We start from the raw sequence: 16,372 nt of genomic DNA on the forward strand, positions 1-16,372 counted from the left end.
CGTTTATCGCCGCTCCAGTTTTTCGTAAAACATATGTGTATACATATATGTAACTTCCACTGTACACGTCGACATGTATGCAGGAATGGTAGCAGTGAATCAAATGAGTATCAGCACAGTGGCATCTGAGAAATTGTTAAGTATATTTTCAATACTTTTAAATAATACTGGAACCTTGTACGGTTATTAGAACATAGGTAATATTTCAGTTGGAATCATTTATTTCTATTGAAAAAAAATCAACGAAGAAATGCAGAGATTAATATTATGATTGAAAAGGTTTTTTTATTTTAGAAAGTGTATTGGTTTTTTTCTAAAAAAATATATTAATAATGGGTAACAGTTCTATAATTAAGTACAAATATTCTTTTTTTGTGTGAATAGTATCAGATTTAATATATAAAATATAATATTTCCTCATAAATAACCATAAGCATTGATATAATTTCTTATTTCATACATTGTCATAATATCTCATAATAATCTCATTACATTTCTAGACAGTCGGCTGGTCTTTCAATTAATATAAAACTCACCAGTAACCAAATTGTTTTGTTCTTACTTATAGAAATAGATTTATGTTCTAAAACTCCCAGGAATCCAACCATCTTAAGGAATGCATTGGGCTGTCAGCATCCAATGCCGATGGTCCATCCATGCCATATGCCAATGGGGAAAATAGATAAAAACTGTAATTCAATAATTATTTAAATTTTCGTTAAATTATCTCAAGGATGCAAAAAAAATCATTTACCTATACATAGCGCTTGATATTACTATGCCAACTATTACGTGATAAATAGTATTTCCGATCTTGCCAGGAAATATTACAAGAATATTTTCGATAATATAATTGAGAGTGATCCCGGTTAACATTGAACTGTAAAGTAGTGCTGGAAAATAATGGTGGAAATACAAAACACGCGTCATAGCCCAAAACGGCACATAGTGAAGTAACCATCCAATAAACAGCCAACTTCCAGCTTCCATAACGATTTTTCTATGTTCTACTACACATTTATCCTCTTCATAGCCACGATGCTCCCGTACAGCAGCATGAATATACACAACGGTGAACAATATGAGAAATATAATATTTCCCCACCATATAATTGGATTACCCAACAAATATATCCGATGGTTACTGCCCGAAAAGAATTGACCCTATAAGTAAAATAACATTGTATAATACGTATTCCAAGCTTATTAATCGGTGTAATTCTTACCCTATAATTAATCGGCCATTGCCATGGTCTAGAGGATACTTCTCCTTCTTTTATTTTTAGATCCGAGTTTCCTTGTAACATAACTGCGTGTGACTCCAAAAACCTATCCAGGAAACTAGGGGCGTACACTCGAAAGCTCACGTTGGGAACTATTATCGAAAAATTATTGAAATCAGTACTTACAATCACATATGGATATAATTCGTTTAGATTAATAATACATACGTTTCGCATAATGATTATCCTCTATATTCCACAGGGAATTTTTGTCTCTCATATTAGGATTGCAAGAAACTTCTTGTTGGCTGTATCCCCTGAGAACGTAAATTAGGAATAATAAATGTCACTAATACCATTATTTGTATTTTATTTACTCTGTCATAATACCTACCATTTTGGCAATGTTCTGCCACTGCAAGTCAAAACGCAATGATGAAGATAATGTACGAATTTTAATTTACTTGTCACTGTTTCAACAACATCACCTTCTTTTCCATTATGTATTAGTATTTTCCATACATCATTGGCGTCTCCTGTACCATTCTAAAAATACAGTTTAATATAAAGCTGGATACTCTCAAAATAAGTGTATGATCATTTAAAGTACATACTTCTCCATAACCAGTAACTTGATAATGTTTCTTTGAAATTGGTGCTATTTCTTTGTGCGAATGTAAATTTCGTCTTGTAATAACATGTTCTAAACGAATAAGATCACCATGTTTTACCAATTCTGATTCCGACGGCATTTCATCCGAATCAAATTTTTTTACCAACCATAAATTATTATCATCCTTGTGAGAGTAAGTCGTGATCTAAAACATTGGTTTAAAGAGAAATACTTGAAATAATAATCGTCATATATTTATCTATGGTATTTCGGTATTAATTAAGTACCTGCTGCTGTCGGGCGCCAACTCCTTCCGGGTAAAGATGCCAATGTGAATGCAAGTACCCGCCTCCTGTTCGATGATTTTTTAAGGTAATAGAGGCACCATAAGCCAATTGTCGAGGCATGGTAGCATTGTATAATGAATTTCCTTGAAGCAAGGATTGAAATTCTGAGCTATAAAATCCATCACCGCCACCGCTACGTTCAACATAAACAATTCAAGTTTATAAAAATATTGAGCATTATAAAATGAGAGATCTATTACATTATTTTACCTTTTATTTAAAACAGTAAGATGAATATAGAAAAATGCCATATAAAGGCACATTGGTAAGATAATAAGACACAAACACCTGGCCAGTAAATGTTGTAATATGTATTTCTAAAACAAAACGTGAGAAATCGTAAATTATAACATATTTTAATACTTAGAATTAGCAAAACTAAATTAGAGAACTGTTATGATACTGACCATACTCTTTGTCAAATCGCCGAGTTCTCTCCATAACTCATATATTGTATAAAGGCCAACAAGTAGAACAACAAAAAGTCCTACAAACTTAACACTGATTGTACAAGCAAGTGAAGTACCAGTAAATGATAGCCATCCCCACCAGGATAATGTGAATGGTTTATGCTTCAGCGATCCTACACGTACCATTCCCCATGTTGCACACATCATAAAGCACAATAGTATCGGATCCAGTAGTATATACTGATTTAATGTCAGTAAGCCAACATCTGAAATATCATAATACAGTCATTAATACTTCATTAATGAATCATTTAAAATAACCAGAATTAATGTATAAAGATTTATTATATAAAATATACCGCATAAAACAAATATAGCTGCAAATATTGAAGATGGTACTGACTTAGTCAGTTCCCATACAATAAGATATGATAACGGTACAATCGTTGCTCCCAAAAACGTACAAAACTGAAAAATTAACAAATTTTAATATACTATGCAAATTCAGTTTCCTTAATATGCATAAACTTACAACTCTCATTCCAACATAATTAACATTCTCAAATTTATCACCAGGTTTTTCAAATGGAAATGTTCCATCATACCCAGTTAAGTATCCAGATAATGCAATCAGCATCTGTATAAAAATATAAGATTTATAAATAATGTAATAAAGACCACTTCTTGTATATTCAAAATACAGAGTTCACTGCAAGAAAGAAAACTAACAGCCATACCTTTCCTAACGGTGGATGAACATCAAAGAAAAATGTTCTGTTTATATACCAGCTTCCCATTTTTCCAAAGTGTGTTTCATCCCAACTAAAAGAAGAATAAATAATGAAAATACTTTATTACAGAGACAGTAACTTTGTTCCACTGACATTGTATAAGTCTTACCAAACATGTTGCGGCTCAGTTACATTATAAAATCTGGTTGCAATAGTAAATATTAGTATTATTCCGAATGGTATCCACCAACTCCTAAAGTTCATACATAATATAAAACAAAATACAAAAACTAATGGTAGTTTTAAATGCATATACATACAGATCCTGCAGTTTTTTCACATTGCCTGATGATACACGATGCTGCTGCACATTTTTGGATTTTGACAAACCCATATCTGGACTTTTATTAGAAGTCATCTTTCGCCGAATCTTTTAATGTTAATAAGTAAAATTACGAAAACTCTGACATATAATTCTTTTAACTGTACACTGCTGCCGACAGCCGGTGCATTTTCATTTCATATATGGGAAATTAGTAGCTAGCATTGTTGCCGCTTGACGTTGGATATTTTTTTAATATCAAAATCAAACGTATATTGGAACTCATACTATATTCAATAAGAGAGTTTGTTACAACTGTTATGATAATTTTCTATAGATAGCAAAGAATTAGTATAATGATGATAAATTAACAGAGTACTGTAATTAAAACGGCAACAAAGCTAACTGTAAATACTACACATTCCATTTCCTCGTATTTTAAATCTTGAGACATTTTCAAAACACGTAGAAAATATTCCATGTATTGCTTTGTAGAGACAGTATCATAATGAAATAATATAAAAAAAAATTATTAACAAATTTTTACTATTTCTTGTAAAATGTCAAGGTGTAATATTTATAATTTAAAATAATGGCCATTGTAGCGTAACATATAAACTAGACAATGCGTACAGTTAAGGGATAGCGACAGTATTAAACAACGATTGGTGATTTCCATTGTTTTCTAATTGTCGCACGAGAATACACCAATCGCGACTTTAAAAATGGGCACACTACGTTGACCAATCGTTGCATAGAGATTAGACTGTTCCTCAAGAACCGACATTCTTGACCGATATATCGAACTGTTTGAAAATTGTTTCTGAAATCCACGCGGTTTCTTGTTTTCTCTAAATGTTTGATGCACTACGGTAAAATATAATTGCTTTAGCAACTATAGGGTAAGTAATATTAAATCAATAATACGTTACTTATATAATTTATAGACATCCGCTTGAATTTTGCTGAGCTGAGCAAAATTAGTAACAAAGAACATGATAAGAAAGAGAACGCGAAAGCTTTGTTCGTTATTTGTCAATTAGTATCCTTTGTTCGTTGTGTGCTTAGTTGTTGACTATCTGCTAATTAATGTCTGCTCGTGAAATTCATTATTGCGTAAATCAATAAAGTTGAATATCCGAATAATTAGGAAAAAGTTGATCCGTCTTTTGTAGCTTGCTAACATCACATTTTCATCCAATTACATTTTGCGCATCGCATGGTGAGTAGAAATTAAATTTACATGTAGATTGTATATTTTATATTAATAATGCAATTTTTTTGTGAAATGGTAATTTATTTAATATTCGTTATTTGATTAATATTTATAATAATTTTTTTAGCAAAATGGCTAGAATAATGGATCCTCTGGGACTTTACCATCTTAGGAAGTCAGTTAAGGACCATGTCTTACCTGGTAGAAGAAGTAGAACTATACAAAATGATCCATCTGCATTAGATAAAGCTTCAGTGTCACATGTACGAGTACCAGAATCAGGTACTGAATATGCTGAATCGTATATTAAAGAAGAAGAACGGATGCTTCTGCAGGTATTTAGATTATACTATGCAAAAGAAATATTAAAATTTTGAAATATTAATCCTTATTATCTCTGATTGTAAAAATTTAAGACACCAAATTCCATGGCATCTACTATGGAAGAAGCGACCAATTTGGAAACTGTATCCATTGGAACTATACCTACAGTAAATGAAATTTCAGATGAACAATTAAATAAAATTTATAAAACTTACAACTTTGCATACAGACCTAAGTCTAACTTGACTATTGTTAGTATGAAAGATCATATTGTGTCTATGATTGAAACATATCCAGTAGTCATAATTCAAGGACCTACAGGATGTGGAAAGACCACACAAGTACCACAGTTCATCTTAGATTCATGTTGCAGGAAAAAAGTACACTGCAATATAATCGGTATGATTTGTAATTCTCTAAGAATTTTGAATACATCAATAACAATGTCGCAAACTTAATCATTTTTATAGTTACTCAACCCAGACGTATTGCTGCTATGAGCATTGCTAAAAGGGTGGCTGAGGAGAGACAGTGGCCTCTTGGAAGTTTAGTCGGATTCAAAGTTGGGATGGTGAATAATACATCAACCGATACAAGGTTAACGTATTGTACATCTGGAGTACTTCTTCAAAAACTTATAAATAACAAGAATATGCTGGATTATACACACGTAATCTTGGACGAGGTTCACGAGCGGGATAAGGACATGGACTTTCTTCTTCTGGTCATTCGAAAATTGTTAAGAACAAATTCACGCACGGTTAAAGTTATTCTTATGTCAGCTACCTTCAATGTAACCAAATTTGCTGAATACTATTCGTCTCCTATTGGAAATAAATTGGTACCCGCACCAATAATCGATATAACTAAAAAGAATTATTACAATGTCAATATATATTACCTATGCCAGATGCAACAATTAGGAGCAGTATGTAATATTCGTTATCCTTATGTTATTCTTTATAGAAATATGTATAATATTAATATTATTTTTGATTACATAGCTTCCAGCAATTTCAGAAGAGGATCCACAAGTAACATTAGAAATGATGAACTTTTGCATATCCCTTGTACTTATCCTTGATCAACTTGACAAAAATTCAGAAGATGCAGAACTGAAAGAAGGTGGATCATACAACCGTCACGTAATTTTAATATTCTTGCCGGGAATTCACGAAATTGAAGAGATGCACAATATACTCATGTCCGAAAAACACGAACAGTCAAAGTGGGATGTAGTTGTTTTACATTCTTCGATTACAAACGAGGAGCAGCAACGTATATTCGAAAAGCCTCCTACAGGATATCGCCGCATTATTTTGTCAACTAATATTGCTGAGAGTAGTATTACGGTGCCGGATGTGAAATATGGTGAGTGGGATGCATTATATTATTTTACATTAAATTCACCCATTCATTAATACTATATAAGATCTGTTCTCTTACAGTGATTGATTTTTGTCTTACGAAGCAACTCGTAACCGATCCGTTAACTAACTTCCAGTGTTTAGAACTTGTGTGGGCAAGCAAAGCAAATTGTGATCAACGAGCTGGTCGTACTGGACGGGTGATGGATGGAAGAGTTTACAGAATAGTAACGAAAAGTTTTTTCGAAGTACGTATACAAAAATTTTAAATATGCTGTTTAAAATATTGATATTATGAACTTTTATAAAATTTTAATTTTTTTCGTGTAACTCGTAGAATTGTTTACCGGAAGAAGGAGCACCTGAAATGTTACGAGCCCCACTAGAACATTTAGTTCTCAATGCAAAATGTCTGGATATGGGTGAACCCAAAGCCATACTTGCACTTTCACTGGATCCACCTGATTTGAGTAACTTGGAAAGAACAGTGCTGATATTAAAAGAGGCTGGTGCCCTTTTACACAACAGTGATGATTTGCGACGTTTAGATGGCGACCTATCCGATTTGGGAAGAATAATGGCCTGCCTTCCCATGGACATTCATATTGCAAAATTAATAGCACTGGGGCATGTCTTTAGTGTCTTACACGATACAATAATAATAGGTGCTAGCATGGCCGTAAAGAACATGTTTAGTAGCCCTTTCCAAGGGAAATTAGATGCATACAATGCTAAATTAGCCTGGGCACTTAATACCAACAGCGATTGCTTGGCTTTCTTAAATGTCTATAATGTGTGGACGAGACGTAAAGCCATGCGTCACATCACCAGCAACGCCGCAGAAAAAAGTTGGGCTCAACGTCAATTCATTCAGATAAGAGTATTACGTGAGGTAGAAGCCTTGGTGCAGGATATAACTCTTCGGCTAAAAAGAGTAGGAATTGTAGAAACTGTTGGTCTAAACAAAGTCATTTGGAAAGATATTGACAGGCATTTCATACTAAAAGTCGTCATTGCGGGAGCATTTTATCCGAATTATTTTGTTCGACGTATACCGATCGATGGCAGCAACGAATATGAAGCAATAAAAGTATTAGGTGGACTAGATCCTACGAATACTGTTTATTTGCAAGGTTGGCCGACCACACAGCCAGGAGCTTTGTATGCTAGAAGGATACTTGACGCTATGAAACCATGCCTAACACAGTCGGAGGAATCCATGAAAATTTCTTTCGACGGTTCTTCTCGTATCTATGTCCAATTCGGCAAGGATCAGACTCCTGTCGATCAGGAAGAACAACGAACAGCGACAGTTCCAGGAAAAGTATGCCTTTCCGTATACAAGGCTATTAAGTTGAGACAACTCTTCCCGAACCTCCCGATACCAGTTTTGAATGAAAAATTGTCAAATGAGAAAGCTGCGGCATTGAATTTAAATGAACGATCCTACAATTCATTCATACAGAAGAATAAAGAACAAAAAGACCCGCCATATGTTCATGCAGTGAGACCAATCCTGCCCGGTTTTGATAACTCATACATCGCATTAGAAATCGTAAACGTATGTATAAAATCCTTATATTATCTTGCAATGTATTATTGAGATAATTAAGACAATTCCTTTTATTTAGATTGTGGATCCCGGTCATTTTTGGGCTCATGTAAAGGACAATGATTTATTCAATACCGTGAGAGAAATAGAAGCCTATATTAATTCTCACAAAGAAGACTTAAAACCATTTTTAACAAATCCGGAAATCGGGTCTCTAGTAATCGCGCCTTACCGAGATACCAGTGACATGAAAAACTACAGGGCTATTGTTAAAAGTTACTCAATGAAGGCTCGAGATCTGATAGCGGAAATCTTATTTGTCGATTATGGTGATACAGTCCATATACGCTGGACTGATTTAAGACATCTGGAGAACTGGAATGGTATCGATGCTGTTCCTGCTCTAGCATTTGAATGTGTTTTGTGCAATATCTGTCCGTCGGCTCAGCACAATTACAGTGACGAAGAATGGTCTAAAGAAGCGCGTAATGAATTTTACCGGCTCATCACCGGCAATTACCAACTCTACGGGAAAATATATTCAGTAGTGAATAGCATCGTGTCGCTGGAATTGATCTGCGTTGATACCAAAATGAGCACAACTAGTGTCAATCAAGTTTTGATTGAAAATAACTATGCAACGCACAAAGAAGAGAATTATTTATCACGTGCAAACCATGAACTTCGTGAGAAATATACGGAGATGACAACAGAACAGCAGCGTTATTATGAAAGATTACAGTATAGTCAAAGTTACACACCGAATTACTATCCTGAACCGCCAAGCGTCGCAGATTGTCACAGCACGGTGACTCTAAGGGGTCCATTTTCTCCTTTGGAAATGGAACTTATTCACCTACCATACATAGGCAGAAGTAAAAGAGCCAAAATTGATTGGAGTTCCGTAAACTCTGTTCTATTAGATACAAATCCTGAAAATCCACAAGAACGACTCTTAGTAGCAGGAACAGTTAGTCAATCTGCGAATGGTGATCGACTGATCTTGAGAAACACCACGCTCTTGCCTTCTATTCCTGGATTGACTGCGTTGATCGCATTACTTTTCGCTCCTCAGATGGAATTACGACGTAATTACTCAGGAACTCATTACACAGGAGCATTGTGCGGACTAGGATATGATCACCGTAGAAAATCCAGTCTCTTCCCTGAACATGATATGCAAATAATGTTTGATGTTGAGATCTCATTGGATGACTTGCAAGACGTAAGTAAAATATTAAGTACATATTATGCGTGTTGATAATATAGAGATTGAGAAAATGCATTTCTATATGTTACTTGGTGTACTGATTCTTAGATTAATATATTACGTCACTGGATGAACATAGGAATACATGTGAATAAAGACTTTACTGATTGCGTGAACATGGATGAAATGGCAGTGTGCCAGAACAAAATAAAACGATCCTTCGAAAAAGTAATAGAAAAAACAAGAAAATCTCTGAACCCAGACCTTGACTGTAGGATGGAGTGTCTATTTGGAAAATGGAACTTATATGACGACAGTGAACTTCTCCAACCAGGCAATTTGAACATGACGAGAAACAATATTTACAATCTACATTGTGCCTTGGAATTGTTGCAACAAGATGACAAGAAAGAACAGATGTTGATCCACGTAGCAACTCTGCGAAGTCTCGCGTCAAAGTAAGTGGAACTATTAGACTAATTTGATAAAATTATCTCATGTTATTATCATGATTGACATTTAACAGGGATGTACATGAAGTTAAAGAAGAGATTCTTTGCAAATTATGTAGCAAACAAGTGTATGGCGTTATGCAGCTTCGTAATCATCTGTTCTCTGCTGAACACAGACAACAGGAAGAAAATATGGGTATCTTCAATTATTGAATGATTTCTTTTCAATAATTTACATTTTTTTAACGAAGTACCAAAGAGGAGTCTGATCCATGACATTTTACATTAAGATAGAGTATTTTTTTTATTAATCTGAATAATAGAATAATGGGAGAAAGAACATAATTCCTTTTTTTTTTTACAAAACGTTAAGATAAGTAACATAATTTATTTGTTATTTCGTTTACGTTATAAGGGTAATGTGTTACAATATTGAAAGTATTATGTATTTGTTTTGTTTCATACTAGTTAACTAAACATATGTAACTTGATTTTTGAATTCTTGAATGATGTAATAAAATGTTACAAGCAGATTTGTGTACATGTGGAACTATTTTTCAGCCATGCCTGTTACGAAGTTTAACAAAAAATTAAATTTTTTTTATTATGATAAGTGCACTATTGTTTTCAATACTAATACATCTTATTTTGCAATTGCTGAACTGTTGTTAAATTTGAGATACGAAATTACTATAATGTTTCATTTGAAGTTATAATCAATTAGCATTATTTTTAACAAGATATGCTATATATATTTATATATACAGTTAATATAATATACTATTTCCACCGTTAATTTGAATATAGTATATAAGATACATAAAACACCAGTCTTTAAACGTACTGAACTTTAGCATCGCATACAATTGCAATAACCACATCCACTTAAAATACGTTAGACCTCGCGCTGAAGATACCGTGCACCAGGTTGTGTGTATAATAACTGACCTGGGACATTACCACTAGCAGCGCCGACGTATGTTCCTGGAGCCTGCGGCGGGTATGGTCCAGGTGGTGGCTGAGGAGCTCTCACGGGATATCCAGAAGTAATACCGCCAGTCTTTGCGCCCTTTAAACATAATTATTATAAATTATAATAAATAGTTACGTATGAATGTATTGTATACAGGGTGAATCACGAATCGTGATCAGTAGAGATTACTTTGTTATTAGCAGTCGGATCGAAAATGTTTTTATCAGCTTTTGCATGGTTTCAAGAGAGCTGTTACGTGATAGTAAAAAATTACTGGTCAACTCTTTTTTTTAATGTTTTTGCAAGGTTACCTTGAATTTTTTGCAACTGAACATATAATTTTTTTACGCCTGTCAGAGGATTTCAAGACAAATTCGGTACATGTAAGGACATGGCATTTTTTTCATCTGGTTCGAAAGGAAATTTAAAAACTTTGTATCACAAGGAGAATCACAGCTACGCCGTTATTACGCAACCAATGTTGTTGACAAGTCAAACTTTACCAATCTTAATTGTAGCGATGTTCAAAATGGTGTCCACGAGCTGCAATGCACTCGCGTAGAGGGTGAACAAAAGATTGTTTTGCATTCTTTATGGCCTCTACACTGATGGTTGAGCATGCATCCGCAATCCTTCGTCGCATATCTTCCGGTGTTGTTGGAGCATCTGCATAAACTTTGTCTTTTAATGTACCCCACAAAAAGTAATCTAATGGAGTAAGATCGGTAAGTAATTTTGACTTGTCAACAACATTGGATGCGTAATAACGGCGTAGCTGTGATTCTCCTTGTGATACAAAGTTTTTAAATTTCCTTTCGAACCAGATGAAATATTTTGAACATTGCTACAATTAAGATTGGTAAATTTTGACTTGTCAACAAGATTGGATGCGTAATAACGGCGTAGCTGTGATTCTCCTTGTGATACAAAGTTTTTAAATTTTCTTTCGAATCAAATGAAAAAAATGTCATGCCCTTACATGTACCAAATTCGTCTTGAAATCCTCTAACAGACAGGCGTAACAAATTATATGTTCAGTTGCAAAAAATTCAAGGTAACCTTGAAAAAACATTTAAAAAACAGTTGACCAATAATTTTTCACTATAACGTTAAAGCTCTCTTCAAACCATACTAAAGCTAATAAAAACATGTTCGATCGGACTGCTAATAACAAAGTAATCTCTACTGATCACGATTCATGATTCACCCTGTATAGTGATTATGTTTTTGCTTTCTAATTACCTGAGGAGGCTGTTGAATAGGGATTGCACCACCATGAACAGTAACGTGGCTACTCGGGCGCAAATAAAATTTATCTTCTGCATAAGCACCTTTCTGTTCCAAAGGATGCAGACTGGTAACATATGCTATATAAAAATATATAGAACAATTTTTACAAATGCTGATTTAGTGTTAATATTATAGTTTTATTTAGTGAAACCGATAACTCACCGGTTTGATGAGTTGATAACGTAGTCCTGTTACCCGATAAATATACTGGTTTACCAGGCTCAGGTTCTCTTGATGGCTGGGACGTAGGTACGGTATATCTGTAGACGCTTGGACCGGCAGGTGCTGAGTAGAAACGGGAATCTGGATACTGATTGTTTTCTGCGAAATAGCAGCAATTAAGTATTTAAAGAAGTGGAGGTACAGACTGTCCTAGTACACTTAATAAAATCTAATAGGGTTATTGTTAATGGATTTCAATCTGTACTTCTTTGGTTATCATTACCAAATCGTTCAGACCCTGCTTTCTGTGGGAATAAATGATATTAGTATTATTGTTCATATATCGCGATTCTGTTTAATGCTATTATTCAATTGGCAATCTATTTCAGGCTTGTGTAATTCTTGTATATTGAATTAACCTGAAACGTTACGCTGCTCTTTGAATTCGGTTAATGAGGTGATGAAAAATGTTAAAGAACGATAATCCACTCACTATTCCAGAGGACGGCTCGGGAATCGCCAGACCTCCTGGCAGCCTCCTCCGATTCTGTAAAAATACAACCATCTGCCCTCAGTTCCCCTATTTCCTACTTCTACCCAGATTAATCGTCACAACGTTTCAAGGCACAAACGTGTGTGAAAGCCCATTTATTTAAACTATCTTCTATGGAATGCCAAATACTACTTTGTGTTCAATATATTTTAATAAACTTACTTGCTGGAGGTGGATTATAACTTGGGATGGATGGCGGAGGTTTGTAACCATACCCTGCATGATATGGTGAAGCTGTTGGTGGAGGTGATGGACTATGTGTCCTCTTCAATGGACCCTAAAAACACCAAATCATATTAAATTCATAATATAGACAAATACAGTTAAGTACAAGTGGATAAGCAATAGGGATATAGTTACACTAGGGAGTAAGGTGTGCGTTGGTGTAGCAGCAGCCACCTTATAAAGGGGACTACGTGTTGGCAAAGGCAGAAACAACTGTGGATGTACAACATTTGCACAAGTACCAGGATATCCTCCAACAGCTGATAACACATCTGGGCAAACACTGCACAATAAAAATGGCAAATTTAAAATAAATTAGAAATGGTTAAGTTGGGATATTTTTCAATAATCAACCTTGATTCTTTAATCTGGCGTCTTCTATTGTCATCTTCATTAAGGACTTTTTTGAGTTGTAAAAATAATTGATGTTTCTCATCTTTCAACTGTGATAATTCATTTTCCAAATTAGAAATTTGTTCCCGAGTTTCTCCTAGAGTCATTACATCTTGCTTTTGTTGCCTTTCTCTTTCTTTACGTTGGCGTTCTTCTTCAGCATCTGCTTCTTGTTCTGAAGAAAAGATGAATGAATATACATGAAAATTTAATAAAGTACATGTAATATCGTTTATATCATTAAAAACTTTACCTTGTTTCTTTCGCTGACGTTCTCTTGTTATATGTGTTTTAAGGGCCTGCCACATTTGCTCACTACGTTGTGGAGGCCCAACTATTACAGCTGGCATTTTGCTAGCGTGTGTACTAGGTTCTTCCTTAGGATTAAGAATAGTACGACGTTTCTGTTCGCTCGTAATGTTTGTTGTTTTGGAGCGTGAGCTCCTCTAACAAATTCCCAATAAAATGTACCAAATTAACAGCCTTATATACAAAGCTCGTCTACTTCTAAAGGAAATATAATTCAATTTATGCGTTGAAACTACTATGATAAAAAGTATTTGAATGATCTATATATGAAGATATGGTCTGCTATTCTTTTAGAATATATTGACAGATATTTTATTAACAATTTAGTAGGTTAACCAATCTGTTGACTTTTCTTCTGTATTGTTTTGTCACAGATGAGTAGGAGATGCACAAAGCTACGTCAGAGCAGAGATGAATAGGGAAATGCACAACGCTCCGGTTTTAGGCGATACCAAAAGCATGGCGCTAAATCGTAGCGGCGAGTCCGGGAGTAGGATTTCGTGATCAACGCCTCTGTCGATGTTACAGATTTCTCGTAGCCGCGCGGTCATGACCATCGTTCCAGCCGATATTGCAGTCAGCGAAAATGAATGGAATGCTCGATGGTGGGAAAAATGATGCCGCCCCTAACAAACCGTTCTTGACAAACAGGCGGGGCAGCAAGGTCTTCCGTCCAACCGAACCCTAAACATTTGTATGGACGTAATGCGCAAGCAAATGTGTATATTCAAATAAATTTCAAAGTTATAAAAAATGCATAGAAGTATTGGTTTTCACTCTTTACCTCTTATCATGTCGAAAGTGAACATTAAAAAATGAATGGCGAAATTCGTTGGTAAATGAAACGACCGAGAACAGTTCAAAGAGAAATTTTGAAATATCATAGATAAATATTGTAGGATCTTTTATATAGGTATAGATAGGGAAGGCGCAAAATCACTGCTCTCGTAACTTGGAGGTTTCTCTTTTTATTTTGTCCGGCCTTTACAACGTCGTGTCCATTACTGCCCGTACATCTTTCTCCTATATCCATCCATCCACACGCATACACACCGAGACATTCGCTTCTATAAGCCTAGGATGAGCAGCCTAGGCTTGTCTATTATTGTTTTTCTTTTTCATCTACTTGAATCCTACAATATCTATAGAAAATTTAATTTAGAATTAAACGAGCATCGTTGCTGAGTCAATAACCTGTCAAGAGGTACTGCTGCTGGTTACGGGTTCGATCCCCCATGAAGAACTTTGTTTTCATCCTTTTTTTTTATTTTACTACGAAAATAGTTCAAGGTTCCTCTCTTTTAATCTTTCTAGGTTGCCCAAACTTCATTTTAAGTTTATATATTTTCTCTCTCTCGCAATATCCTTCATAGTAATAAAATGAACATGAGACGTGTTGCGTCTTGTTTTCTTATAACTATTGAAGAACTACTTACCATGATACTGCTGTCTGTACGACTGTGAACGACCTGACGCTGCAGGCCCCAATGTGTGTTGCTAGTCGCCCGATAGTTAGCAACATTGTTGCAGACGCCCGCTCAGATTCGATCCGTCAGATTCCTAGACTGTTGTGTTGAAGTCGCCAGTACGTGATCTCAATAGGCCGATATACTATTCTTCCCAATAATTGTCCTTTTCTCAATTTAGATCGTTTGTGTAATGTTGATATCGCTGATCGTAGTATAGGTCTAGTGGGGACCCGCTACGTTAAATAATAGGAACATATCGACTGCGGCACCTCTTGGGTGATGTGGAAGACCGCAGGTTGTCGTTGTGATGCCTTTATTTTAATAAGATAAATAAATTAATTGGATATACTCTTTAATCTGTTAATCCCATTTGCAAAAGCACATTTTTTTTTGTAAAAAGAAGGTGCTCTCCATAGAGGGGTCTCGAACCATAGACCTCCCGATTCGTAACCGGGTGCACTAGCCAGACGCCAGAAATATCTGTTCGTTTTACTTTTTTCGGAAGTTATATTTCCAGAATTTCATCGTTTATTCAACTGCTTACTATTGTCGTTTCGCTTACTTTACATATAAGCAGAATAATATGAAGATGCACACCAGTTAAGAACTTTGGCGCCACCTGGACGAACCACGTGGACGAACAGTTACTGACAGAGATAATGCTCATTTCCATATTTGCTTCCCAAGATTATTGATTCCAGGTAATAAAGTGAGCTAATTATTTTCTCATAGTAAATCTTATTGAGTTTACACTGGGCGCTGCAACTGAAGATTGCAAATAAAAAAGTATTTATAAGATTATAAGAACCAGCGGCAGCAGTAACAGCAATAGCAGACCCCTCAGCGAGAGAGGATCCGCAATCGCTCAAGTCGCCAGTCGCGCGACACGAGCGGGCGTTTAAAATATTAGTCGATTCTGTCATAGATAAAATTTTAAAAAATATATACAAACTTTAAATAAGGTTTGGGCAACCTAGAATGGTTAAAAGAGAGGAACCTTGAACAATTTTTGTAGTAAAATGAAAAAAAAAGAAGATGAAAAAAGAGTTCTTCATGGGGGATCGAACCCGTAACCAGCAGCAGTACATCTTGACAGGTTATTGACTCAGCAACGATGCTCGTTTAATTCTAAATTAAATTTTCTATAGATATTTATCTATGATATTTCAAAATTTCTCTTTGAACTGTTCTCGGTCGTTTCATTTACCAACGAATTTCGCCATTCATTTTT

The 16,372-nt window shown here is 35.0% G+C and overlaps 3 protein-coding genes across 10 annotated transcripts; 1 reads left to right on the plus strand and 2 right to left on the minus strand.

Annotated features, from left to right (window-relative positions):
• Positions 1 to 497: 497 nt before the first annotated feature.
• Positions 498 to 4,417, minus strand: LOC107265798 (protein O-mannosyl-transferase 2). 6 transcript variants are annotated; one of them, XM_025083109.1, is made up of 15 exons: positions 4,385 to 4,417; positions 3,645 to 3,754; positions 3,494 to 3,577; positions 3,331 to 3,415; positions 3,126 to 3,230; positions 2,953 to 3,061; positions 2,591 to 2,859; positions 2,394 to 2,500; positions 2,124 to 2,316; positions 1,838 to 2,041; positions 1,618 to 1,769; positions 1,452 to 1,540; positions 1,227 to 1,375; positions 755 to 1,164; positions 498 to 689 (listed from the first exon to the last, which is right to left on the minus strand). In XM_025083109.1, the coding sequence occupies exons 1-15, from the start codon at positions 4,400 to 4,402 to the stop codon at positions 584 to 586; spliced, it is 2,190 nt and encodes a 729-aa protein (XP_024938877.1). In that variant the 5' UTR covers positions 4,403 to 4,417; the 3' UTR covers positions 498 to 583. The 6 variants fall into 6 exon arrangements, with proteins under 6 accessions (XP_024938877.1, XP_024938878.1, XP_015591100.1 ...); XM_025083110.1 differs by lacking the exon at positions 4,385 to 4,417 and adding an exon at positions 4,280 to 4,379; XM_015735614.2 differs by lacking the exon at positions 4,385 to 4,417 and adding an exon at positions 4,194 to 4,310.
• Positions 4,413 to 10,300, plus strand: LOC107265797 (probable ATP-dependent RNA helicase spindle-E). 2 transcript variants are annotated; one of them, XM_015735611.2, is made up of 11 exons: positions 4,415 to 4,548; positions 4,822 to 4,868; positions 4,990 to 5,197; positions 5,279 to 5,585; positions 5,657 to 6,114; positions 6,191 to 6,557; positions 6,635 to 6,801; positions 6,891 to 8,114; positions 8,185 to 9,330; positions 9,424 to 9,773; positions 9,842 to 10,300. In XM_015735611.2, exons 3-11 carry the CDS (start codon positions 4,994 to 4,996, stop codon positions 9,978 to 9,980), a joined length of 4,362 nt encoding a protein of 1,453 aa, XP_015591097.1. In that variant the 5' UTR covers positions 4,415 to 4,548; positions 4,822 to 4,868; positions 4,990 to 4,993; the 3' UTR covers positions 9,981 to 10,300. The 2 variants fall into 2 exon arrangements, with proteins under 2 accessions (XP_015591096.1, XP_015591097.1); XM_015735610.2 differs by lacking the exon at positions 4,822 to 4,868 and having other exon boundaries at positions 4,413 to 4,548.
• On the minus strand, positions 10,141 to 14,109 carry LOC107265805 (extensin). 2 transcript variants are annotated; one of them, XM_015735637.2, is made up of 8 exons: positions 13,617 to 14,107; positions 13,325 to 13,538; positions 13,106 to 13,253; positions 12,908 to 13,022; positions 12,686 to 12,739; positions 12,193 to 12,351; positions 11,983 to 12,107; positions 10,141 to 10,836 (listed from the first exon to the last, which is right to left on the minus strand). In XM_015735637.2, the coding sequence occupies exons 1-8, from the start codon at positions 13,711 to 13,713 to the stop codon at positions 10,663 to 10,665; spliced, it is 1,086 nt and encodes a 361-aa protein (XP_015591123.1). In that variant the 5' UTR covers positions 13,714 to 14,107; the 3' UTR covers positions 10,141 to 10,662. The 2 variants fall into 2 exon arrangements, with proteins under 2 accessions (XP_015591123.1, XP_024938896.1); XM_025083128.1 differs by lacking the exon at positions 12,686 to 12,739 and having other exon boundaries at positions 13,617 to 14,109.
• Positions 14,110 to 16,372: the final 2,263 nt, after the last annotated feature.

Source organism: Cephus cinctus, unplaced genomic scaffold (assembly GCF_000341935.2).
Source record: "Cephus cinctus unplaced genomic scaffold, Ccin1 Ccin1_scaffold0240, whole genome shotgun sequence".
In the NCBI taxonomy this organism is placed as follows: Eukaryota; Metazoa; Arthropoda; class Insecta; order Hymenoptera; family Cephidae; genus Cephus; species Cephus cinctus.